This window comes from Amia ocellicauda, chromosome 13 (genome assembly GCF_036373705.1).
Source record: "Amia ocellicauda isolate fAmiCal2 chromosome 13, fAmiCal2.hap1, whole genome shotgun sequence".
In the NCBI taxonomy this organism is placed as follows: Eukaryota; Metazoa; Chordata; class Actinopteri; order Amiiformes; family Amiidae; genus Amia; species Amia ocellicauda.
In genome coordinates this window covers 34,601,782-34,627,944 of record NC_089862.1, presented here as the reverse complement: position 1 = coordinate 34,627,944, position 26,163 = coordinate 34,601,782, and the positions used below count along the sequence as shown (strand labels likewise).

Genomic DNA, 26,163 nt, shown 5'->3' with positions numbered 1-26,163 from the left:
CACGGAAGAAAGCAGGGAAAAACAAGCAAAGCAAAATAAGTACACAGTATGTATAGTTCATTTCATACCTCTTATTTAGAATTGTAGAAGCACAGTGTAGTTACATTTTTATTGCTTTTCATATAAACAAGAGATTCTACATCTGAAAACACAACCTGACAGAAACTTGAGATGCACATACATGTAACAGTTAACAGGTTTATAAACGCAAGTGAGAGGGTTTAAAAAGTGTAATTTCTGTCGTGTGCAATTTACACATCCTGCTATGGTGTTCGGTCCGGGGAGATCGTGGCGGTCAGGTGAGTTGTGTTGTGTATTCTGGGAACTGCTGCCTCTCAAACTTCAGTGGAAACCCAGGCAGGATGTGAAGCACAATTAGTGTGAACGGTGAACGCGAGCTCCAATTCGCAACACTGCTGCTTTAACGAGCACCAGAAAGGGAAAATATCTTGGCTTTTCCAGCCGGTTAACCTTCATCACTCGATCCCCTTCGGGCCGTGATAAACCCAGAACAACACCGCCTGACAATGTGGGATTCAGCCCACATCGATGACATCTCCCCGAGCCGCGGCGCTCTGCCCACGGAGGGGCTTTCTGAAGGCGACCTGCCTGCGATGGTACAGACACAGACGAAGCCACTTCTTCTCGGCCTATAAAAAGCAAATCTCGCCCCGGGTGGAAATAAGTTCCCAATGTGTTTAGGCAGCCTTTACACTTCATCAATGGGGAAAGTTCACCAAATAGTTGCCCGCTCCGGAAACAGAAGTGTAAGTGTATCGTCTAAAGAATATGATGTCAGCTCTGTCAGATATATTTGTGTTTCTTTTCAATGTGTGTGATATAAATAGATACTTTTAAAATGTATAAAAAACAACAGAACAGTATGGAGTATTGCCTCCTAACTTGTAAGGTTACTGTGTGATTTTTAACACGTATAGTTTAACATACAGATTAAATCATTATTCTTTATCATTTTATTCGTTATTCTCACGCACACACACTTCTCTTGATTCTGCAGTTATTGAAGTAGGTTGCAATTGTGATAATACACATTTAGCCTGTGTACACCCCTCGTGTGATAACGGCCTTATTTATGTTTTTCTTTTATTCACTTCAACACCTTAAAGACCGAGCGTTTCGCCATTTATGGCATTCGCAGTCGGAATCTACTTCTGATGGATGTAAACGCAATCTCCCACATATTCATTTCCACTCCACAGGCTGAGGCAGCTTAAGAAAATAATAAAGCACATTATATCAGTGCAGACAAATGCATGGAAGAACGTCATTTAAAAGCAATTGCCGCCTTTTAAAATGATGACAATCAGTGGCACTGTGGCAATTTTTAATTGAATGCACAGGTCACCTAAAAATGGGGGGCTCTTTTCAAGACCTGCCCATCCTGTCGAATCCGACTCTGAAGCTAAACGATACCAGACGGGGTGGAACCGAGTCCACTGACCTTCAGCTTGTTCTGGAGATGCTTTATTTCCGTTTCCAATTGCTTCGGCGAGGGGCCGGGGGGGTCCTGGCTCGGCCTGGGGGCCGGAGGGGGCGCCTCCTGCGCGGCCCTGTCGGTCAGGGTCTGCAGTTGCTGTTTCAGCTGCCCCACCTCCCTCTCCAACTCGTCCTTCTGCAGCTGGAGCGCCGCCAGGTCGGAGGTCAGCTTCTGCAGGAGGACAATGAGAAAGAGGCCTGACTTTTCGCTGCTTAAGTGTCACTGATACACACGCAGGCCCATCACAGAAGGCCGGTACGTTAATTGCCTGCTCCACCGAAAGAAACTCCAACAAATCTCCAACAAATCATCTTTCAAACGTAAATTAAATGGCACCTGGAATCTAAATCCACTAAAATCATGAAGCTTTAACGCTCACACAGTGAAATCTGTGGAAATGTAAACCCACCGAAATTTGAATTAGCACTGCCCTGATTTTCTAAGATCTCTAAGAATACATGAAATAATTTGCCTACTTTAGAAATGTTATTATGTTAAAATATATTGGAACCACATTAAAATACATAACGCAACATATTAGCATCCCTCTGACATGTGGATTATAACATATGTGACGGCGGTGTGAGAGACGCACTTTGTTCAGTATGCTGGTAAACGCTTGTAGAAATACCGAATAACCGCACGCTCGGAAGAATTACAACACATATTAAGGCGATGTGAACAAAACGAACGTCACAAAAAGTATATTTTAACTTCTCTACTGATCAAAGCGCCCACCGGATACACCTGAAGGCAACGCCGCAGATCCACACCTGAACATCCGCGAGACGGCTGCCCAGGAGCCGCTAAGCCCCGACGACAATGGCAGCAACAGTGATTGCTAATAAATCAAGGATGTAAGATGATAATCCCATACACTTATCCTGCATGAATGACAAACCGTGCTGTTAATATGCATGACTGTAGCCTGTAAAAGTAAAATTACCACTCCATATTTCACCTGCCACGCGCGAGTGTCAAACAAAGTTTCTGTAAGCTGCTGACATCCCGGTTTTTGCATATAAATGTCCACATAAAAGCTCGGCAAATTCTCCTAATTACTGCTAATTTCCGAGCAGACTTTTCTTTCTTCCCCGTCTTTCAGTATACTTGTCTAATAAAGGGGAGCACAGCTTCAGTGAGAACCGCCAATGGAGTATACGACACTCGAAGCGTACTGCATTAATAAAAGGTCGTGTTAAAGATGGTCTGCAATTAAAGAACTACAAGGCACACAAAAAAAGCAATTTTCTTATAAAAAAAAATATATATAAAAATCAGAGCCTTAACAAAAAAAAAAAGAAATAATAAAATAATACACACAGCCATTTAACGCCAGGCAATTGTGCACCCCTGACTTTTCTAATTCTTCGGGGGGTGTGAGTGATTAGCAAATGGGTTTTGCATGAGTTTCATTTATGCAGATCGAGTCAAAGTCAACACGAGAAATCGGGCTCAATCTGCAGTGTGTCGGGCACCTAGCTAATTATGAATTAGTGATCAATCGGAATTGATAGTTATAATCGTGCGTGACAAAATCTAAAAAGGTGGTTATTTACCAAGATGCATGCCTGATAATCACACTGTTTAAGAAAATGCATATAATGACTGTGTTAGAAATAAAAGGAACATCATTCTCTGCTCATTATCAATAATATAGAACACTGACTGTCTTAACGTATTGCCCCTGACTCAATCGTATGAAATGCATTACACTTATATCTGTCACTATCATTAATAACAAACGGATTCAATAGCAGGTACTGCATTTTGAGTTATGGGAAGAGAAATCAAGACCTGACTTCTGGATTAACATAATTTGAACGATGGCCAAAGACCAACATATATATTTATGTAACGTATATATATATGATTTTATTCCTCCCCATTACGAAAACACCAGAAGTGCTCGGCTCCCGTATGTCCAGCTGGCACGGATCCCCAGTGAACGGGGATATCAGAGGCATACAATCAGCTTCTTGTGGATAGTCGTCTGAGCAGCTGATTCCTTCACAGTTTGCCCCGGAAACATGATCCCGGTGACATTTCACAAATTCCTGGATAAATGTTGCTCTGCTCTAGCAGCAGCGAGACAGGCTGTGTCATGCTCAGATCAATAGCAGGAGCGCGTTTCATCAGCCTCGGAAACCAGGAGTGCTGCGGCTGGCAAAAGCCACGGCCCTAGAGGCTCCGACAAGCACAGGGCTGGAGAGCATTCTCCACTGTTTACTCTGCGGGCCATCTGCAGCGCTCGGACTTAACCCTCTCGGCGCCGGGGAGATGGCGACCGGAGGGCCGATGCAGATGGGAGCGCGAGAGCCAGCGCTGTGCTGACGCGGCCGATCCGGTCCCGGGGACGACTCGCCGGCCCCGGGGGAGAGGGCGCGCTGTGCTTGTGTTGTTGTTCTCGGGGATATAGTTCATCGAGCCCTGCCAAGATCTGCAGGAGGCGTCAACAGCTCAAGGATCAAGGCTCCTACCGATCTGGCAAAGCTGTCCAGCGTCTCGGAGAAGGAGTCTCTCACAGCAGTGACACGTCGTTTATTTTAAAGATGCATTTTTAATTCTCGGATCTGGGGGTGAAGCCGACAGATACAGAACAATCAGAGTCACAGTTTAAATGCAGCCCTTTCAAATTCAGTTCTGCTTACATCTGTGTTTCTACAAATTTCCCTCAGAGCACCTTTAAATGCGACTATAATTCACCGATTCCATCTTTAAAATTATGGTTAAACTTGTTATCTTATTGATTTGTGGCAACTGCTTACATTTTCCCCCAAAAAACACAAACTGCTCTGTCTTACTGAGGCCTGGACTGAAGCCCAACTACGTGACGGTACCGCCTTTGCGTACGGGGAGTAGGATGAGTGATTGGCAGACGGGTCCCAGCCTCGATTTGGCGCCGGCCACAGTGTAAAGGAGGTAGCAAGGGGTACATGGGACAGAGGACACATCCCATCTGTTGAATGTTTTAATAACACAATGGACAAAAAAACAAACAAATGAAATGGAATAGTTCCCCCTCTTTTCTAATGTCTTGTACTTATGTCGTTGGGTATTTTCTCACAAAGAAAATTTGAACACTTCTTGCTGTTATTTTCTGACAGTAATCCGAGGAGTAAACCTATGAAAAGAGAATATTGGAAATGAAACGAGTGCAACGCATTTTCCACTCAGATACAGTTTTGTAAAAGAAAAGGCTTTTTGTTTTTGTGTGTAAGTTCACAAAAAGCACAACGTGTTGGAAACCTTTCCGTTACTCTTTACCTGGCATCCGGGACGAGCGCGGCGGCCGTCGAGGGGTGGCGAGTCGATGGCACAGCGACGGCGCTCTGACTTCGCGAGAGGAGGCTGCTAATCAGGCCTCTGGTGGGCCTGACCTTTCTGCAGATACTTGCCTTCTGACGCCGGTGTAACGGCTCAGACCGCGGCGCTGTGGGGAAATCTGCGCGGAAGCAGTTCGTCTGCATTCGGCGTGCGGGCGCGGTGCGCTGACGGCGCTAGGAAGGCAGCCGAGCCCCGTCCGTGCGGCGGCTGACCTCTCCCTGTCAGCCGTGCACTTAGTAAGCATGAAAAGGGCAAAGACTCACTGGTGCAGCAGCAGGAGGAAGGGAAAGAAATAGAAGAAACCTTTCCTTTCCCCCCCCCCCAACTCCTTACCTGTGAAACCTGCTTGCTGATCTGAAGTCTCTGGGCGAGCGAGTTCATCTGCGATGTTGTCTGCTTGTTGGTTTCTCTCAGCTCCCTGGCGGTGCGCCGCGCGTCTCTCCACCCGGCCTGCAGAACAGATATCTGCTGCTTCAGAGATACGATGCGCTGCTGCAACGCCAGTGAGAGACGTCTCTTCTGGGCCCCGGACTGCTTCTGCCTCTTCTGCTCCTGTTTACTTTCTACACGGACAGAAATACCACCTCCGGTGAGCAAACAAGGCGCTGTCGGAAGTTTTTTATTTCCTGTTTTAACACATCTTTTATTTCAAACTGCCCTTTCCACAAAAACACGGGAGTTCTCTCTTCAATTCAGAGGCAAAGTTTCTCTCTATTTTGTCTTGTAAAAAAGCTACTACTTTTGGTAACAGATTTGTTTTATTTTCACAGCCAAGTCGAGGCTTTTATTTGCAATCGCACTGGGTGATTATAGCGTTTGAAAGTATTTGTAAATGGATCTAATAACGCAATTCAGCAGAATCACTTCCAAATTAATGTCATCTAATCATGTTGATCACCACTATACCCTGAAAAGATCTAAACGATTTGAAAAGGGTGTTATTGTAAGATATAAACCCCACAGAACCACAAAACCCAACATGCGATCCCCTACCTTCTTGCTGTGACGGGTCAGTAGACCGAGGCCGGCGGCTCTTGTCTTTTTGGACTTTCCTCTTTTCCTTTTCACAGTTTGCACAGCCCTGAAAACACAAAACAGCACCATTTTCAGAGTCTCAGCTCCAGGTTAATCCTCCAGAACTCTCCAGAATTATATATAAAGATAATAATTTAAGTAATTTTTCAACAAAGCTCTCCAGGATGTCGCTGCAGAACCTCTATGGTTTCTTATCGTAAGATCAGATGATTTCAGAAACTGTAAAGTGCGGGCCACCATTGAATGTTGCACCATTTTAAATATGTTTTTACAATTACTACACCCCTGGGATTGCTGTAGTTTCTTTAATATTACGACTGTCTTTCAATCACTTCAGGGTTTTATTATATTGATTACTGATTTTATCTTTCAAAGTTCGTTTCTTGCTGTGGCGATTAATTAAACCATGTTTACATTTCCACACCAGATATGAACTGCCATGCTGTGTATACGGGGAATGAATATCTGTAAGGGCTCCAAAGCTTTGCATCATTATTTTTCATCCATCCATCCATCAGTCCCTGCAGAGCTTTAAAGTCAAATGAATAAATAAACCTCCTGTCTGCTCCTCTGTTTTGGGTGACTTTTCATTTTCCTTCATTCGGAGTTGTTTCCTTTTCTTCCCCGTCGGTCTTCTGAATCAGTGAGGATGTGAAGAGTCTGATGACAGTTTGTGATGAATTCAAGAGTGCAACGGTAATGGTGCAGCCTGAAGACCTCGCCACGAAGCCATTTCACACGAGTGCCTCGTTCCTTTCATGCTTTTAAAAATATTTTTCAAAATCAAAGTGCTGCAGACACCGAAGAATACTCTCAATTAGAACATGAGAAAGTGTCCATTCGAGAGGAGGCCATTCGCCCCATCGTGCTCGTTTGGTGTCCATTAATAACTAAGTGATCAAGGATCCTATCCAGTCTGTTTTTGAATGTTCCCAAATTGTCTCTTCAGCCACATCGCTGGGGAGTTTGTTCCAGACGACTCTGTGTGAATTATTGTGAAACTGCTGTTTCTGAAAAGTAAAAAGCTTTTGTGCTTCCCAAACTGTACGTAATGTTTCTGTCATTTTAAATTAATGTACATGTACTGCTGCATACCAGTCATGTGATCGCTTGCCTATTCCAGCTGACACAAGGGTTGACTCAAATAAACCGCGACTCCTAGGCATTTGGGATTCTTAGATCCGAGCCTGTGTATCAGGACGGCAGCAGCCAGCTGAGCTCTGTTACCCGTCCATCAGGAAGGCCCTCTCCTGTGTGTAGGAGAGGACGAGGAGTGGATGATGAGCATGCAGATGAGGACAAAACTCAGGATCACTGAGGTGAGGAGACCCTTAGTACCGCACCAGCATCCGTCCCAGCTGTTCATTCACCGGCTACCTGCGGTTTCCAAATAAAACCACCGAGATGACTTGCTGGGGTGTTTTGCTTCGGAAACTAAATTAAAATCTGATTCCTAACCCCCGCCACCGGCCGTGCAACACAGCGCAGGAACGGGCCGTTTCCAGAGACCTGGTGTTCACTCAGATAGCTCAGTCCGTAATTTACAGCACTGGGAGCCCGCGTGATTTCCTTAAGTAGACTTGCCTGTACGAGGATGTGACTATAAAGCTGCAGAAACCATCTGTTGGATGTAAATGAGGCGATTATATTTTAATACACATGTATAAATCATTAAATGTGTTTAGGCGGATTAATTCTTCATTGTTTTCCCTCTTTGTTTCAAGTACCGTTGTTTTTAATAAGGAAGACAGGTTCCCTGGGGGAGGCCAAGTGCTATTTCTCCATCGCAGCATCCAGCGGGGTTTATAAGCACGGTGGCAAATATTCGGCTGTGTCTGTGCGGAAAGAACAGCGTAAAGAAAGTAAAGGGTGTGCTGAACTGCCTTTGCAAAGTATCAGTGCCTGAAGTCTCCAAATGTTAAGTCAAACTCAGGGAGCTGTTCGCTGCATTTTAACTGCCCCCCCGTCCACGCTCTCTAAATAAAATAAACAAATACATATTGATGTGTGTGCACAAAGTCGAATGGAAAGATGTCTGCTTGGAATAACAAGAGGAAACAGAAGAAAAAGTGTGACATCATTGACAGAGTGACAATGTTACAACGTGCCCACGTGACCTTCACCGTCACTCATCTCCCACCCCAAATTACCCCCTGGCACCACACAGCCCGCTTCCTCTACGAGCCTTAATCACTTCAGTTTGTCTCGCAGCATGATTTATGAATGTGCTTTATGCGCTTATTGCGCTCACTCGTTCGCTGGCTTTATTGTGATTGTTAAAGTCCGGCGTGTGAGCGTGTGTGTGTGGGATGGGTTCTCTCGGAGAAATTGGCTCTTTCTTTACATAATCCTCAGGTGATTACTGCTATTTATGACAGTAATGTGCATCACTTAGAGGCAGCACAAGTGAGATAAATGGGTATAATCAAGCACCGCGTCACAGTGCGTTCACGTGGAACAAACAGAGCACCGAGTCTCATATAGACATCACAGCATGCTTAAAAAACATATGCTATCGGTCAAAAGTTTTAGCACACCCCCATTTTCCCAGTTTTTATTGAAATGTAAGCAGTTCAAGTCCAGGGAATAACCTGAAATGGTACAAAGGTAAGTGGTAAACTGCCAGAGGTTTAAAAAAAAAGTTTATGTTACCAAAAACTGAAAATAATGTACATTTCAGAGTTATATACTGTTACACTACACCCTCTTAAGCATTATTTGGCAATGTTACACTTTATTCCTACAATGTGCACATCATTTGAAAGCTTATTCTCTGGGCTACCAGCGCGTTTCATTCTCAAACACATCTGATTCACAGTTCCCCTGTCGCCCGCCGTCATTCAGAGCCTGGGGGTGTAAACGCGTCTACTTTGGGGTGAGGGTCTCATTCAGACGGTCACAGATCACTCAGTTTCGATCAGATTTCTTTGCAAATGGGCTTGTTTTGTTCAGAACAACCTAACGATTAATTACATATATATATTTGATATTGAACATATATTATTTGATGTTCTATCAAACACAGAGAAGTTCAGATGCAATTATGTAAAATCGTTGTGTATTATTACACTGTAAACAGTTTACCATCCTGACATGTTGAGCTCTCTACGGGTATGTGTTGCTTCTACCAAAACGTGGATGGTCTCGTTTTGATCAGTAGACTGTCTGGTTCCAGAATTTGTCATAATTGTCAATATTTTCTGAAATGTTGTATTCCTACTCAGACCATGTATCCCCACACCCCCCATTTTAGAATGCAGAGGGGTATAAAAAACACATTTTTGGTGCCCTTTTAAGGTACCAGAGGGGTTTGTCAGCTTAAGGGGTTAAAATGGAGGTGATCTAAAACTTCTGACCGGTACTGCTCATATAGTATTTACTCTGTGCACAACATTACCATCTCATCAAGTATCAAGCAAGGGGGAAAAAACAAATACGCAAAAAGAAAAGGGACAGTTTTCCAGAAGTGATGAGAAGTAATACATCAGTACTCAAAAGAATAAATATTTCTGTCAGTTCAGTATCTTCTGGGGCTGTCGGAAGCAAAGGTCAAAAGAAACAAATTACATTGACAAAATCACCTTAAAAAGCCTGGGCCCTGGGCGGGGCCCCGGGCGGCGCGGTGGGGTGTCTCGCGTCCCATCGCTCTCTCCACTGCTGCCCGCCGAGTCATCTGTCTCCCGGGACGGACGTCTGATCCTCGCTGACCTTGCTGTGACCTCGCCCAGGCTGTCCCAGCTTCCCTCGGCGCTGTCGCTGCGGCAGACAAGGCCAGTAAACATCACCTCACCCTAAATTAAACACTGCGACCGGCTCAAGAAGTAGAGTCACTCAAAAACGTGCGATTTTGCTGGGGAGGAAAAAAAGCCTTTGTATTTAGATGATTCCCCCCCCTATAAAGTCCAGGAGGGAAGGTGTTAATCTGTTGGCAAAACCTCCTACTATATCAGCCATTATATTCCTTAAACATCCCCTTGACATATCTATTCACATGAAAATAACCCTCATCACATTTAGCACACTGGAGATCCATGCCTTCAGATTCAGCCCTGTACTAGTGAACAGATTTTAACATTTCGTTCTTTCAAAATTGCAATAAGGAAGGGGAAAAAAAAATCTTTAAACTGTATTACTTCAATAAAGAGCTGCAGGAGACTAAATCATTTTTAACCCTCACTCAATGGATGCGAGTTCAGTGGCTTTGCATAAAACATACATTAAATAATTAGTGTGGATGGTTCTTAATTTAAAGGATGTTAAACAGCTTGTAGACATCTGGTAGAAAGCCGAAATGGGTCATTCAAAATTTATCTAACTAAATTAAGGAGAGAGAAAAAAAGGGTTTCTCATCCTGGATCGACATGTCACAAGATAACTAAACTGACTTAGTCGGCTTGCCTGGGAATCCTTAGCTGTCAGTGGTGAATATGCAAAGGGCCAGCAAATTAAATCAACCTGCCAAACTGTCAATTTCAAGCCTCATGACTGCATGAAAATGGCATCACTGGAAGAAATCAAGCATCGCCTTATTCTGGGTTTCCTGGCATCAATTCAACTGCTCATGCAGAGGTGGCTAATTTTGCATGCAAATTTCAGTCAATAAGCTTCGAGCAAGACATCCCAGGATATTTCAAAGGATCTGACAGTAGTTTTTTTCCCCTTTCTCTTTTCTCCCCCCACTCCCTTGAATACCAAATCGACAGTAGTTGAAATTCAATCTCCCCATTTACGCAGGCTTTGCATATGCACGCTGTCCCCCTCGCTGCCGATGCCCAAAATAATGAGAGCCCTACCTGTCTGCGCTCAGGTCCTCCCAGCCGTCCCTGTTGAAGTCCTCGAACACGGCGCTCTGCTCCTTGATGGACTGGTTGAGGAAAACTTGCCGGCGTCGGAGGGAGGTGCCAGGCCGGGCCGCTCGGAGCCTGACCTTGGCGGCCCCGGCCCTGCAGCAGGGCGGCCCTCTGGCACCCGGTCCCCTGGCGGCCCGAGCGATGCCCAGCTCCCTCCGCAGCTCCTGCATCCGCCGCAGCATCACGCCGCGCTCCCTCCTCAGCTCCTTGGCGCCGGCCGCCTGCCTCCTCAGCGCGGACACCCGGCCCTCCAGCTCGGCCACGGCGGTCAGCAGCTGCTCCCGCTCCTCCCTGGCCGCCGCCTCCCTGGCCTCCCCCTGGCTGCGCAGACGGGCCAGCGAGGCCTGCAGTGTGTCTCGAGCCCGGCCCAGCTCCGCGTTGGTCTCCTTCAGCCTCTCCATCTCCTTCTCTAGGGTGCGGAGCTTCCTCTCCAGCTGTGCGACCTACAGGAGGCGCACGACAAAAGGGCATCTTCTCTGAAAGCTGTAAGGATGGGCGAGGGAAACCTGTTCGATCATCACAACGCCCCTTCACTCGCACCTTCATTTCTTTGTAATTACCCAAGAATCAGTTTGAATATCGAGTAACAACAAGAAAGAGGAAAAACACAATGTTAACAACAGTATTCTTACTATTGACGACATCAGTTTTAATCGGAAAACCAACTAACAAAAACATTAAGTATTGATACTACATAAATAAGTACATCAATAAAACACATCGCTAATCAGTATATAATTAATAAATACACTTAAGAATGATGCATTAATTAGTGATGCTTTTTTATTTATGTATTCATTGTAAAAGAAAGCTAGACAAGGGAATTATTTGAACAACTCAATAACAGTTTCTGGCGTACATCATTTCAACAGTGTTTGTTACCACAGTTTCTGCAGTTTTGTGCAGATTGTAACTGACTGTATCTGACTGGCGGTGCCAGTTTGTGTGGGCATATTTCAGCTGGTTTATCAATACCACCAGAGCTGACAAGAAACAACACTTTTTTTATTGCAGTTAATCCCTCAGGTCAACCTTTCTGGTGTATCAACGTGGAAGCAGTATTTGTCATTCAGAGTACATCGAAAGACACGGCTGTTCGTCCCCGGTGCGCAAGTCTTTTTATTGAGTGGCATCTGCGATAGACGACACAGAGAAATGGATGGTGTTTATTATGGGATGAGAACAAGAACAAGAAGGAGAAGTAGAAGGCTTCTGGGCTTATGAATGTCATAAACTTCTTCCAACAGGATTAGAAAGGGGATCTGTTTTTCTAGATTATATTTAAGATTGCCTGGCGGTCCTTTTCACCTTAATGGGGTCACGTGAAGTCAACCGAAAACTTGGAGAGTTACAGAAGTCGGTTCCAGGAAAGATCTTAATGAAGAAACTTAATCTGCACGAATCAGCCGGGGCAGACACAGTGTTCAGACACAAGCACACTTTGTGGAGCACTTTCTCCACAGTATCACCGCTTCATTTCGGATTCCAGCGAGAATTATGATTAATATGCTTGAATTTGCACATATTCCTCTAAATGAATGTCATTTTGTCCCGTCTGCGTCCAGCGATGTGGTAATCGTCACTCAAACCCCGTTATTTGTGACACCCTTGTTTGTTCCCCGTCTCTTTCAACATGTGCTACAAACGTGTACCAGGCATCCACACATTTTGCAGTTCTTTTTCTCTCCTTCAAACCCATGGTGACAGACTGTGCGGACATCTGACTCGCACACACACTCCCGTCGCATGTTACTAAACAAAAAGGGCACTACTTTGTCTTGACGTTAGATCTTTGTCGAGACGGTTAAAAAGAACAGCGGATGCCTGCCGGGTGTATACCCCGGGGCAATCTTTCCCTTTATTTTGGCTCTCTCTGCCCTCTCGTCTGCATGTTACCTTTCAAACAAAATTATTCTTCCCCCGGCTCGCTGACGATAGACCGAAATAAATTGTGTGACATCCACGCACTGTGGGGCCCAAATTATTTCAATTACTCACTCTTCCTAAAAATAAATTAGCTGCAGCGTTTCCTCTTCTGTATGTTATTATATTTAACACGATGTTTGTCATTCAGTAATAACGAGATGACAGCCTTCATTACCTGACCATATGGCATTTGTTAGAAGTACACGCCACTGCATCATCTGCTGTAAATTACCACCTAACAACTTAATTCACGGTTCACAAATGCGGCAGTAACCTCCCAGCTACCAGGCATGATAGATCTTCCGACCGGCTTAAACGACACACTTCCCTGTATCTCATTAGTGAAGCCAATGAAACGGACATCTCCGGCCCAGCGTAGAGGCTTGCGATAACAGTCTCCATTCGGTGGAACGGCACGGGATTATGGTTAGGGTTACGCTGTTACACAAGCTGTGCCTCAACCTGGCTGTGACTTCATTATCTCACCACCCCACTGTATATTAGTCAGTTAAAGGTTGCCTGATCCTTCAATACAACTTTATATGGAGACCAAATAAGGGAGAACACAGCCGTTTAAAGTTGCCCCGATATGTTCAATTCGAACAGGAAACCGGGGAGGCCGGCTGCGAAGGGTAACCTGTTTTCTTAAAGCCAGTTCTTTATAAGGCGTGGGATTAAGGGAAAAAAACATCATATCAATAGAGGGCTTCAAAATATTTCCCCAACATGTTTGTCTGGGTTTCAGAGCTCGTTCGACCCTCACACACGAAACCTCCCGCTGCTGTTCCCTCCCAGACCACAACGCTCCGGCTGCCAAACCTGACAGCTTGGACAATGAAATCCAGATGAATGGCCGCCCCACGTCTCCTGCTGAAGAACACAGACCCAGGAAATCTAACAACTTCAGCGAGAAGTGAGGATCGGGCAGCGAGAGGACTTGGGATGCATCAGCCTTTGAAGCGTGTGATTCAAACGTCCTTATTTCTCAGGTGAAGGCCTCGGAGTTTCCATCTCATAGGCACAGGGCCTTTATGTCCTGTAAGATCTCCCACGCATACTTTGACAGGACAAGTTTGTTGCAGTTACTTACAAAGCCTCAGGGAACCATGTTATGGAGATCACAAAGGTTTTAAATGCTTCTTCAATGGACTGTTGTGATCCTTTGCCAGCCTCTGTCATGAGGAGGATCTAAACTGGTCTTTCAGAGCATTGGGGATTGAGAACGGGGAGAAATTGATCTGTTTTGACATTTGAACTTGAGTGACATACTGGTAGAAAAGTTATAGAATTTTTATATCACGTTTTCTTTGGAAGATGTAAATATACTGAAGAAAAGAAAGGATAAGTGTATAGAGTAATTCAAACCACACTAGAGGACATTATACTTGAAGAGTATATAATGTATACTACACACCAAAATGTAACTTTGTAACTGGTGTCTGACAGGGTTTGGCATTGTGTAAATTGGTCACTTTCTACAGTAGTAGAGATCATGTGACAAACAGTTGTTTACAAACAGTATTGAGATTGAGCTCTGATGTCATCATTTACATCAGTCAGATATAGACACATATGTGGAACTGGTTTCTTATAATGTACTACAAGTGCCAACAAAAATACTTACAAACTTACAATATTTAAATAAATAAACAGCCCAGTGAATAATCTGGAGGGAACACAAGACAGACAACTGTAAAAAAGTAAAAGCTTTAACCTCTTCAACTGTGAAACATGGCATAAAACCCACCACTTTTACCTTAATCAGTCCTATTCTACAGCTACTAAATTGCAAAGTTTTTTCATTTCTCTCCCTCGTCTTTCATCCTCTATGGCAGTGACGGTGTGCCGGAGCGCTTTATTCGTACCTGTTTTAATGAGCGCTCCGCTCTGTCTTCGCCCTCCTTTTTGGGAGTGCTGCTCCTGACCCCTCCATCTTCCCCCAGTCTGGAGCGCAGCTCTGCCGGGGGAACAAAGCACATATTGTGACATTACGTGTCGAGCTCAATCAAGGACCTTGTCATCTTCAAAACCGTGTTCTACAAAGACTCAATTAACAATAATTAGGTCTATTTTCTTTTCACTTTGTCTTGCCATTCTTGTAAAGATGGCTCCCCCCCGGCCCCTAAAAGTCACATAATTGCATTAGTCAGATTGGGGAGATATTAGCTTGAGAAGAGTTTGAAAGAAAGAAAAAAGATAAAGAGGAAAAAGAAGCCCCTGCATACTTTAGATGGACAGGAATTGTCATCAGTTTTAAGGTTTTGTAGAAGTGTGGAAGATGCTTCAAACAGCGGTCTTCGCTGAATGCAGTGGGGAGGAAAAAGATTATCCAAAACAGAAAAGTTACGTGGGAAGAGAATTGAGAAGCTTTTCTACACTGTGCAAAGAGCCCAATTCAAACGACTTTCCGAGCACTATGGGCAGGTATCAGACACATACACACAACAGTAATATAAAAGTGTTGCACTGGAGCCATTTTCAACCATGGAAAATCTTAATATGATCACACAACCTTATGGTATGTACAATAAAACACACATCTGTATCTATATATATACAGATCTAAATATCTACCTTTACATGCATTTGTGTTTCCTAGTTTATTTCCTGTTTCTTATCCAGTGAACAATTTCTCTTTCTGGAGCTGAAGTGGATTTGTTTTCTTCTTCTTCAAACTCTAAATTGGCAACTCTTTTCCTTTCAAATCTTTCCATGTCTTTTTTGTATGACCTGAGCTCAGCGCTACTGAACACGCCCGCTGCCAGCCGTGCAGAATCAACACAGCACGTCCTTTCAATGTGCCCAGCGAGCCACAGGGGTCGCCGAGGCACAGCAGGCCGAGGAAACCCGGGCTCACTTCAAACCCACTCAGTCCCACTCGGTACTCAAACAGATATATAGAAATTGACGTGTGTGTGATGCATGGACTCAGCACAACGAATACAGTGGGAAGAGCAGTAGGGGGATCTGGCTTTTTATTCAGGGATTCAGGAAGTACACAGACTGAAAAAAACATACAATAAAAGCAACACACACACACAAACACGGGGGGAGACTGTGCCGTCTCCCGGTCATCAGGGGACACGGAGTCAGAGATGTGCTCGATGCAGAAAGCAGGAGATCATCGGAGCCGAACGATTCAGTTGTCTGAGCCTCTCAGTAATTCTGTGACATAACACTAGCAAAAGCAATCAGTAGCACTCGCCCAATTAGTGTTGACTCTATTTAATAACTGCATGTTAACTGCTGTGCAAACAATTGCTCCGTCTTTATTAAAGTACTGTTTGACTTCAGAGTCTATTACCAAGAGCGCCACAGCTTGTTCAGCCGACGCCTGGCTGAAACAACGCACAAAACAACACAATCTAATTGGGGGGGATCGGAAATCAGGTGATGATATCGGTCAGTGCTCGTAATTAAACAGTGGTTCCATACGCACGAGTGCAAGACATTTCATATTTTCCATGAATGTCAACGACACAAATCACAAGTATTTGAGATCAGAGTCTCGTCAGTCACTGAAGCAACTTTTTTCAAACCCCTGATTTTTAACAAACAAAATGGGACTTAAGGTAACAAATTAATTAAACCATGAACTCTTATTTTCTAATGACCCACCACTTCCTTTAATCCTTTTGATCTGGATGGAATAACACACCCCCTGCCAACAGACATACACACTCACACACACATACACACACAATCATACACACACACACAGACACCATATTTCTGACTCATGTAAGACTTCAGGAACTCACCCTTGAATATTTATGATAAACTTTTCAATCTCGATATAAACAATACAATCAAGTATCAGTAACACTTCCACGTAGAAACACAGGGTCCAGTTAAATCCAGTCTAGTTCTCGGCTCTTATGTTTCACCTGCTGTGTTCTCCTTTTAATCCCTTTTGTTTCTCCTTTGCGTTTGTTTTTTTAAAGCTAACTCAGCACATGGCATTTCCAATCAAACACACAAAATACAAAAAAACTCTAATGGGGGGGAAAAATGAATAGCAAACACTAAAAAGGCACATTTTAGTGTGCTTGCTAAATCAGCATCCTGGACTCTCCTGGGCATGCCGATGAAGGCAGCTTCACAGGAAACAGTTCGGTCGCTGCTCAAAACAACACCTCTGGCTGCGTTACTCCGACTGTCTCTAGACGCCCACACTGGGAGCAACACGAACACAGGGTTAAATAAAAAAAAAGGAGGGGGGGGAACAGACGAGAAAGAGAAAACTAGCAAACTTTTCCTGCTAGTTCAGAGTGGGGGAAAAAAACAAGATGAACAAACTTCTCAGCTCGCTTTGTATAAAACTTTCATACTGCATCCAGTAGCCAATTTGCCGAATGAGCTTAAAAAGTAAAATATTGATGCAGTAACTTCCCGGGTCAGGCGACCTCTGGCGGGCCGGAGAACAGATGGGCAGAGAGGAGGCATGTCCTCGTAGGTTAGCGCTCCCTCTCTGCATTAACAATGGCTAATAAGTTTGTTACATTAAATTAGCCGTCTCTTTTGTCTTGCGGACGCGTCACATTCAATTAGGCGCCAGGCGAGCGTCTTGTGAAGGCAGCATTACACACAGGATGCTTAAGCAGAAAGAGTCAAATTATCGCAGTCTCGCGTGGCTGGGGAATAAGTACCTTGACTTTACCTTGATATTAATCCGGGCCTTCCCTAGCCGTTTCTCGAGCTCGGTCCCTCAGCTCACTGGGGCTGCATATATTAATGACTAGCCCTTTTAAGGCACGCGGAGAAACAAAGACCGATATGTAAATGCCTTTCATCTTCTGCGATTATTTATTTTGATGTCTATCTGGTAGACTGAACCCTTCTCCCTTTGTGTGGGTCACGGCGTCGACGGGAATCAATGCGCTGCTGCGAGGGAAGCATGTTTTATGGATTTTGTTTTGTAGTCAGGCTCACGCTCCTCAGCGATCCGCTGTTCAAGTGAGACTCAAAGGCACGGGACGGACAATCTGTGGACCCGGGTCCGTCTGCTTTGCTTTGAGATGAGGTACCGGGACGTTCAGTGCTGTACATCTGATGGATGCTGGGAATAAACAAGTCACGTCACACTGGAAACCGATACAGACTGTGCTTACGAGGATTGTGACGCGATATAGTGACGATGCCGGGGGAAACACGGCGGAACAGAGTCTATATCCAGTCCAGTTTGGATCTGAACATCACCTGAACACACCTGCCTCTCGTATCCGATCTCATGTCTCTTTTGTAACACAACACAAAGGAGCAAATCAGACCCAAGATAATGACTGGCCTGCGAGCCCCTAAACACTCGTACAGCATGCGGTAACCCAAGAACAAAGACAAAGTCGTCCACGGTTAGTCACAGGTCATTTTCAGCAGATTCCTATTTATCAGGGTAGAAACGCACAACAATAGCAGAGTGCTGCTCAGAGGCACGACGACCCCGGCCTGTCTTGCCTCGGGCATATTCACCTGTGAGGGGTGCGAGACATTTTTCTGCACAACAACACAGCAGAAGGACTACAGGCCAAACTGCCGATGGTAAGAGATCTTTGATTACCGCGGTCAAAGCCCGGCATTCATCCCTCGCAGCTAAGCCCCGCGCTCCGCTGCACCCGTTTCCCCGCGGCCATGAATGCGTCTTGTTGTTATTACGCCTCACAAAAGATCGCCTTTCGCTGCGAGATAACTCCGGCGATATCCATATCCCTCACATTGCCCGCTATTGTTTTGTTATCACCTTTCATTACTTTTTTAGCCGTGATGAATAATTGAGGTTTTTCGGCCTGTGGCTCGAAACAACATGCGAGGGAGTTTGTTTCGCTGCAACACCGTGCGCTGCAGCCCTCGACTTAACAACAACACTCAGCACAACACAGGCGTGTCAGGGGAGGAAGCGAGGGGAAGGATCTGTGCGCAGGGTGGGGTATTGAGCAGTGATAACAGATGTAAGAATAAGAAAATAAAAACGGTGGAAAACAGAAAACTTGGAGAGGAAGCCTCTAATAACGTGCCCTTCAGGTGGAACGGGCAAAACGATCACCATCACCGTAAACTACCGCTTAGCTGTATTGTTCTTTTCCAGCAAGTATTAGTGGCTTAAGTTGTGTAATTACTCCTCAAACTACAATTCCTGCTCTGAATCACAACTCGGGCTCTTAGCGGGATTCTCTGAAAGGCCCTAAACCCGTGACAAGGGCTTTTTTGGGCGCCCGAGCCAGTTCTGAGACTTGATGCGTCACGAACAGAAAAAAAAAGCATTTCATCTCGAAATCCGGCCATTAAGAAGACAGTGCCTCAGCAGAAATAACTAGAAGTCAGAGAAACCCATAAAATTAAATAGCACTTTGCAGTCCCTCCGTTACAATAATCCCTGTATTGGCAGATTTCTCATGCCGGTATTAATTATGAGCGACAATGATACGAATTCAGCAGAATATGTCTAATTGGTGCGCAGTCCCAGGCGTGGTCTGGGAGATTTAAGGAGCAGTTGAGCGGGAATCGTGTCGGCGTCTAATGGCACCTCTGAGCGAGAGCCACTGTCATTCCCTTTCCATCTGTGAGGAAACAACAGCTCACAGAAACTCCCTTTCGTAGTATTTACTGTTAGTCTTGCCTACAAAGACTAAGACATTCCTTCCCTGTCAGGGTATCACCACACTTATTAAAACGCATCTGTCTGGAGACCGGGCTTACTTTCTGTCTGTCTGGAGCCGTGGGACTCTTACAGGTATGTTTAGGGTTAAAAAAACCTCCTACTGGAGAAACGTACGGGTGACAACTAATTCATGAGGCTTACGAGTCTAAAAACGCATGATTTCAATTAAGTTGCTGCAATTAAATGGATCCTAAGAATAATTAATTTTTAAACACACCAGCAACTGGCTAATTATATAACAAAATATCCAGTAATGACATGAGGAAATTATGGGCATAATTTTAAATACTGCGTAAGAACATATTCCACTGCCGGGGACGTTCCCTTGGCACAGCTACAGCGGTGGACTATAGTGTCTGTGAACACGACCCTTTTGTCCAGCAGGGACGGACAAGGGCCTCGTCTGGATGTCTGGCAAGTAATCTATATGAATCTCTCTCTCTAACAGGCTGTAGTTTCTCTATTAATAAATCCACCGGTCCTTCATAGACTACTAAGAGAATAACCGTGGCAAGGAAAAAACTAAAAAACACTTGAAATCTGTCATCTTCAACATTTATCACAATTATTTTCTAATGCTCTACTTCTTGGCCAGTTTGCCCTATTGATATAATTTCCTTCAGGACGTGTCCAAAGTCCTTTGTTAACCCAGCTCAACAAATCAACACAAGCCGCGCTGTCACTGTCAGCGTCCGTCACTCAAGCACGCGGCAGCGAGGGGAGAGAGAGCAGCAGCTCTAGTACGGTTTTCCTGTCCTCTTCACATTATTAATGTACGATACACAGGGAGGCTGCCTTTGAGGTCAGGCACGGATAACACAACACCTAAAGAAGACAACAAAGAGTTTAAGCGGCTCTAATTAGGACATCAAGCAGGTGGGCTCATTCGCCGCTCCGCAAAGTAAAGGATCCTCGACCGCATTATTAATACCTGCATACGGTATAGATCTGCGACGTGTAAACAAGACAGTCCGGCTGTAAAGACCTCTTTTACACGCTCCCTGGAGTGGTCGTTATACAGCGGCTTGACATTATCTTCAGTGTTTATGGAGAGAAACGCATTGTGGCATCTGTAGGTGCTCGGAGAGGCACAATTCAACACATTATAACACACATCGAGGAGGTTTGTCTTTAAAATCACAACACTTAACGCCAAATTGATTGTTATCATTAATAACTGACTGTTTACTATTTCAGTCCATTGCAGTTGGCTTTCCAACGCGTACAGACTGGTCGTTAATCCTTGTTTTACGAGACCAAAACCTCCAAAATAAACCCCAAGAAGAAGCAGTAGAGGTACAAATAACTAGCAGAGAGCAGCTCTCTACTGTAAGATACCGAAGTCGTACATCTCAGCACCAACAATAAACTCTGCTGCCTCCCCATATGGAAAAGTCTTATATATGTACAATAAATAGACTGTTTTCATGCATTTGGAATACAATATAAAGGCATAAACATTTATTTATTCAACACACAGACAGCACAAGCCGACCTGACGATTAGTTTAATTTTTGTTGTTTTGCCGTGTAATTCTGATTAGTTTCTAGACGGTGCGATCCTTGCAAAACTTATTATATCTCTTGAACAAGTGTTTGTATACATCTGCGGTTTTCTGTATTTTAAAAAGAAAATTCTGGGGATTCATATGAATATGATTTTTTAAGTGTTTATAAGCCAGGTTAATTCTGAAAACTGGGTTGTTATGAAAATAAAAATGGCGTCTGTATAAGTTTTGTTTCTTTACCAATGCACATTTCTGTATTAATTTGAAAAATAAACAAATTATAGAAGAAAGAAAAATGTCAGTGTCTTATGTTTCTTGTGATATATAGGTTTCATATTATGCTGATATGTATTAATGTAAAATTAAGTAATTTGCTGCGCTATGTTAAGCGCTGTGAATTTTTTGAGAGCCCCTGTGGGCCTAGTGCTCTGAGGGTTAATACAGATGTGAAACCCAGGAGAGTTCTCCGCCGTGCCAGTGGCCGACGTGGTTGGCGTGTGCGTGTGGATCCGTGCTCACCTTGGCGCTCGTGCTCCAGACACACGCGGACCTCCTGCAGGGCGGCCCGGTCCGCGGCGCTCTGGACCCGCAGCACGTCCAGCTCCTCGTCCTGGTTGACCCTGGAGAGACGCGCGGGACAAGGGTGTCAGCCTCAAAGACACGCAACCTTTCTAGTCTGTCTGCCTTTTTTAGGACATTCTCTGTGTCCCTGTGTTTATGTGCACTTTTCTGTAAATGAACAGACACCCTAGGGTGGGCGAGTATTGGAATAAGGTCTGCAAAAATATCTGAGATTGCTTTTAATGATGACTAAAATCCACCATTTTATATCAGACAGCAGACACATCTTTACCCATCAAAATGTGAAGCGTCGTTCATTGTTTTGTCATACTGCCTGTTGTTCTTGGAATGACACATTCAACAAATGACACATTCATGCAAAAAACTGTTTAAAAGCCACACTATTGATTCTTAAGGAAGCAATGAACATCTGCAGCCAGATGCAATGACTGTTGTTTTTTTACTATAATGTCTTTCCTCTGTAAAGCACATCCTCGTTTGCATCATGAAATGTCGTATTTAAATGATTGTTTACTTGCAATTCTTTACAAAATGTACACAGAGGTTTTTGTACCTGAACTCATGCTACTGAAGGTTTTATTTGGTGAGCAAATTCCTGTTTCATGAAATTGCATGTGTTTCTTCTGAGCTTCATAGTGTTAAAACGACAGCATTGTGAAACCAGGAGAGTACAGTGCTCTACAAGCTTAGGGAGGGAGAGAAAAAAGAACAACTGGCAAGTAATGAAACTAAGCCCAATTACCTAACTGCAATTAGTTTTTTATTCATGTTAATGGCTAATTAAGAGGGAAGAAGCCATGCTCAAGCATGCACTTTCAAGTTATTATTAGGACCCAAAGAAACCTGCAGAGAATTTAGGCAAACTCCTCAGAGATTGGTTCACCTGAAACATGCGCCTATTTTTTTCTCCTCCCCATTTACCCTAAATCTGCAGCAAATATTTGTAAAGTTTGAGTGAAAGCCACATAAATTATCTGCCAAGATTCCAAGTGGCTTTCTTATCAAAGTGCGCCTTAGTTTTCCCTCGGCCAGAGCCGGGACCTTCCTGAAGCAGACCAGTGGCAATTTCCTGACATTTTGCAGATATAAATTACACTGCCAGTGAATGAGAGAGGGAATAAAGTTGATGAAAAATTTCCCTTCTCTGGTTACAACAGACTCGCCTGTGTCTGTATTGAAAGGAAGTAGTCTTAATTAATGTACTCTGTCTTGGTAAGCTCTGCGGGGACGGGGAAATTAAAATGAAAATGTGTCCCCATCCTATAGAATCTGCACTATAAAATTACACAGCCGACGAGCCGTGCACCACTGATTAAATAACGGATGGAAAAGGTTTATTTACAATTCATCCACTGCATTAGGAATATCTCTCATAAAAACAAACGGGTGAAAAAAAAAATTGAAATCGACTTTTCTGCTTAATCTGCTACACTGGAAATATCATCAATATGAGTCCAATTACACGGTCGCGGATTCTATGCAGAAGATGTTTCTTTAGAAATTAAACAAATACAACAAAATCTAAAATAATATATAATTTCCTGCACTATATTGTCTTGGTTATTTTAAAAAACAAATGTATTTTTGTATAAAATTTTAACGGAAACCCCTCCAGCTTTGAAAAATACAATTTTCCGCAGAACTGTCAATGAAATTTGTGAATTTGTTTTGGCTTCTGCATTATTTTCCTATTATGATTAATGTGTAATTTATTTTGCCCAAAGTCCTCATTAAAAATATATTTTTTATCTCAAATTTGCACATAAAAATATGCATTTTAACACAGAAATGAGTTAGGGTTAATGTTTGAGAACTGGCCTTGAAGCAGCTAAACAACTTTTCCTGAAAGCGTCCTTGATGCTAGTTTTCCATGTGACTACCTTTGAAACACGTAACAGCTTGGATTCATTTAAACTACTGGTTCATTACAGTTTTAAACGACTTAATCGTCTTAAATGACTTCTGACAGTAGCAGACGCCATTTTTCTTTAGAATTTTTAAATGACTTAAACTGAAAAGTCATCAATAAAAAATAGATGACTGATATGTTTCCCATTTGAAAGGATATTGAGAGAAAGGGATTTAACTTCACATGAAAAACACAGAACCAATGGTATGTATCCTTAAATACCGGCACACTGCTGTATAAAGGACAGCGATACAGCACGTATGTAAAAGCTGACCCAAAACGTCTGTTCTAGCTTCACCAAATCACTCTCTCCTGAGGAACCGGTACAGTAGCTTAACCACCACTGAGTAGCTTACAGGACGGGAACAGCGATCAAAACAAACTGAGCATCACTCCTCTCTCCACTCACAGCTTTATTAAAAAAAGATCGACAAGCAGACCAATTCACACCTTCGGGGGGGTGGGGGGAGAAAGAAAATCACAGTGCCTCTGGGGAGCTGAAGTTATCCCGGAACGCCATGACCTGCCATGATGCTACCGAAGCCGCCGCGAAGCAGAAAACAGATGAACCGATTGGATCAGCAGACAGCATGTATTTCGCACATACTCTGACGGGCCGCGGGGAATTCGAGTCGGCGGCCATGTGACTGCCGGTCTTAGCGGTAAAAGCATTCTAAACGCAAGGTGATCCAATTTCATGCGTCCTTTTAACATGCCCCTTCCTCTCGGTGCTCCTTTCTCCCATGGCACGGCCCCGCAAGGCTACGCGGTTCCAAAATGAACTCCCTAACAATCTAATATTTTCTGGGTTTTGTAAAGTGCTTTGAGGATTTGTCAGATCCTTTGTGTGTGTAAAAAAAAAAAAATGCTACTCCCTCGTGTAAATGTCTAGACGTAAACGAAGCAGAAGGTTTTGGCAAAGGATTATTGATGCAATAGCATGTGTGCTACAGAAAGCCAGGTCAGCCATGAAAAGCAGAAATTTGTCAGAAACACACACAGGCGCGCACACTCACACAGAGATGGATTTCTCTTGACACTTCCTTCTTGTATTTACCCTAAGCAATCCTTGATAGTCTTTCACTGTACTTTGTATCAATAAATAAACACTTAAGCCTCGCTGGAAAAGGGGCATTAAAATCCATGAAGACTTTACTGTAATCATGCGAAGAAAGACACAAAGTTGCTTTCTACAGAAAACACAATACAATATAGCTACTTGACTTGTGTCCTGTGATAGGTGGGATCAAACCAAGGTTAGCAGGGATTTTTTTCTTAAATCTGCAACGAAATTAAGCAGTATAGCTGCATTGTGGTGATATTTTATTGAACCAGTTTCAGGAGAGTACCATTCACCCGCTGCAAACAAACTAAATAAAACAAAAACGCAATGGCTACGCTTACGTGGCACAATTATTCAGAATTGTGTATTTGGCGTATGAGACGTAAACGTGTGTCCTGTTCACAAACATCGGAATTCTTGATATAATGCAAATACATGGCGAGAGGAATAATCCGTTTCACTCAATTTTGTTGAGTTCTGGTGTTCTAGTAGCCAAATATTTTACAATAATTTTTTAAAAATATTTATGTATGTTTTCATGTATAGAGATGGTGTCATTGTGTGTGCCATGCATTGACGTGGACCAGATTGTTTCATCACTCACTGTTAGAAACACCCTTTTTCCCCATCAGATTAAAGTTAGCGGCCCACAAAAACACAGAAGTCACTTATTCGCTTCTAAATGCGTAACGAACGACAAATGAAAGCCTGAACGTCACTCGCATTGCCCCCATCAAATACAGAGGACCACCCGCGGAGCTCAGTCTCGGAGGGTCCCTCAGTTTGTTTGATTTTGTACACGTGTGTGAGTGCTGCACATGACCAACACTCGGCGCCTCCATCTGGCACCTTCCCCTTCCACTCGGGGAAGATGTGGGAAACGTTCAATACGGTTAATTTGACGGGTTTCAGCCGCTCGCAGGAGTCTGTCACTCAGGAGTAGCGGGTTCCTCTCTAGTTACCGGCAGCAGCTGTTGTATCAAGTCCTTCTGCTGCATCCCACAAAAACATCACACAAGCACAGGAATTCGGTATCTGCTGGAGTCTGTGGTTTTCGAACTCTGCTTTCTCAAGGTACTATTGAGTTTTCTTTCTTTCTTTCTTTCTTTTTTGCCAACCACAACCACAAGTTTTTTAAAACCAGAAAAGCAGAAACTCGAAACACTGCAGGCAACGGCCCTCCCGAGCGTCCTCGGCGCTGCGGCTCCTGTAACTCTATAAGCAGGGCAGGTGCTGCTTACGATTTTATTAGTCTCTCCCTTCGTTCTCACCAGAGCTCACTGCGGTGCAGGGATTTCTAAATGGAGGCTAAAATACTTTTTTTTTGTCAACCACGCGTAATTGTTTCTGAAATGTAGTTGTTGGGGTGTGTTTTTTTTTCTTTGTTTTTGTAACTGGTGATCCTAGTGTGGATACTTCAATTTGAATAACAGATGTTTACTCGCTGTCTATTCCTGCCCTGAGGATGCTCCCGGTTTCTTCTCCAGAGGTTTTCCCTGGTTAAATATTTCTTATAATACAGAGAGAAATAGATACCGCCTACGAAGAGGCTGGTAATGGAATCGGAAGTGGGCAGGTAGAGAAAGGGTATAAATAGCAAAAAATAAACTAATAATACTAATATTATTAATAATAAATAGCTTTAGGCTGTCTTGGTACCGTGTACATTGACGGTCTGCTGCTGTGGTAAATGTCATTAGGTAAGCAGGTCTGTGAGAAAGTGCTTTTACATAGATGCAGCACAGGTGTTAACCAGTACAGTATTTACACCATGTACCCTGTCAGGAGCTGCACGTCTCTCTGCGCACGTA

General features: G+C 43.8%; 1 protein-coding gene across 2 annotated transcripts in view; it reads right to left on the bottom strand.

Moving 5' to 3' along the window:
• cntln (centlein, centrosomal protein) overlaps positions 1-26,163 on the bottom strand; it is a 106,204-nt gene that overhangs the window by 24,281 nt on the left and 55,760 nt on the right. For both annotated transcript variants that reach the window (XM_066720709.1, XM_066720708.1), the window contains exons 14-20: positions 21,318-21,418; positions 14,502-14,593; positions 10,654-11,153; positions 9,442-9,616; positions 5,819-5,906; positions 5,159-5,388; positions 1,463-1,669 (exon numbers count right to left, since the gene is read on the bottom strand). In XM_066720709.1, the coding sequence (XP_066576806.1) occupies positions 1,463-1,669; positions 5,159-5,388; positions 5,819-5,906; positions 9,442-9,616; positions 10,654-11,153; positions 14,502-14,593; positions 21,318-21,418 (1,393 nt within the window). The remainder of the gene's footprint in view (positions 1-1,462; positions 1,670-5,158; positions 5,389-5,818; positions 5,907-9,441; positions 9,617-10,653; positions 11,154-14,501; positions 14,594-21,317; positions 21,419-26,163) is intronic.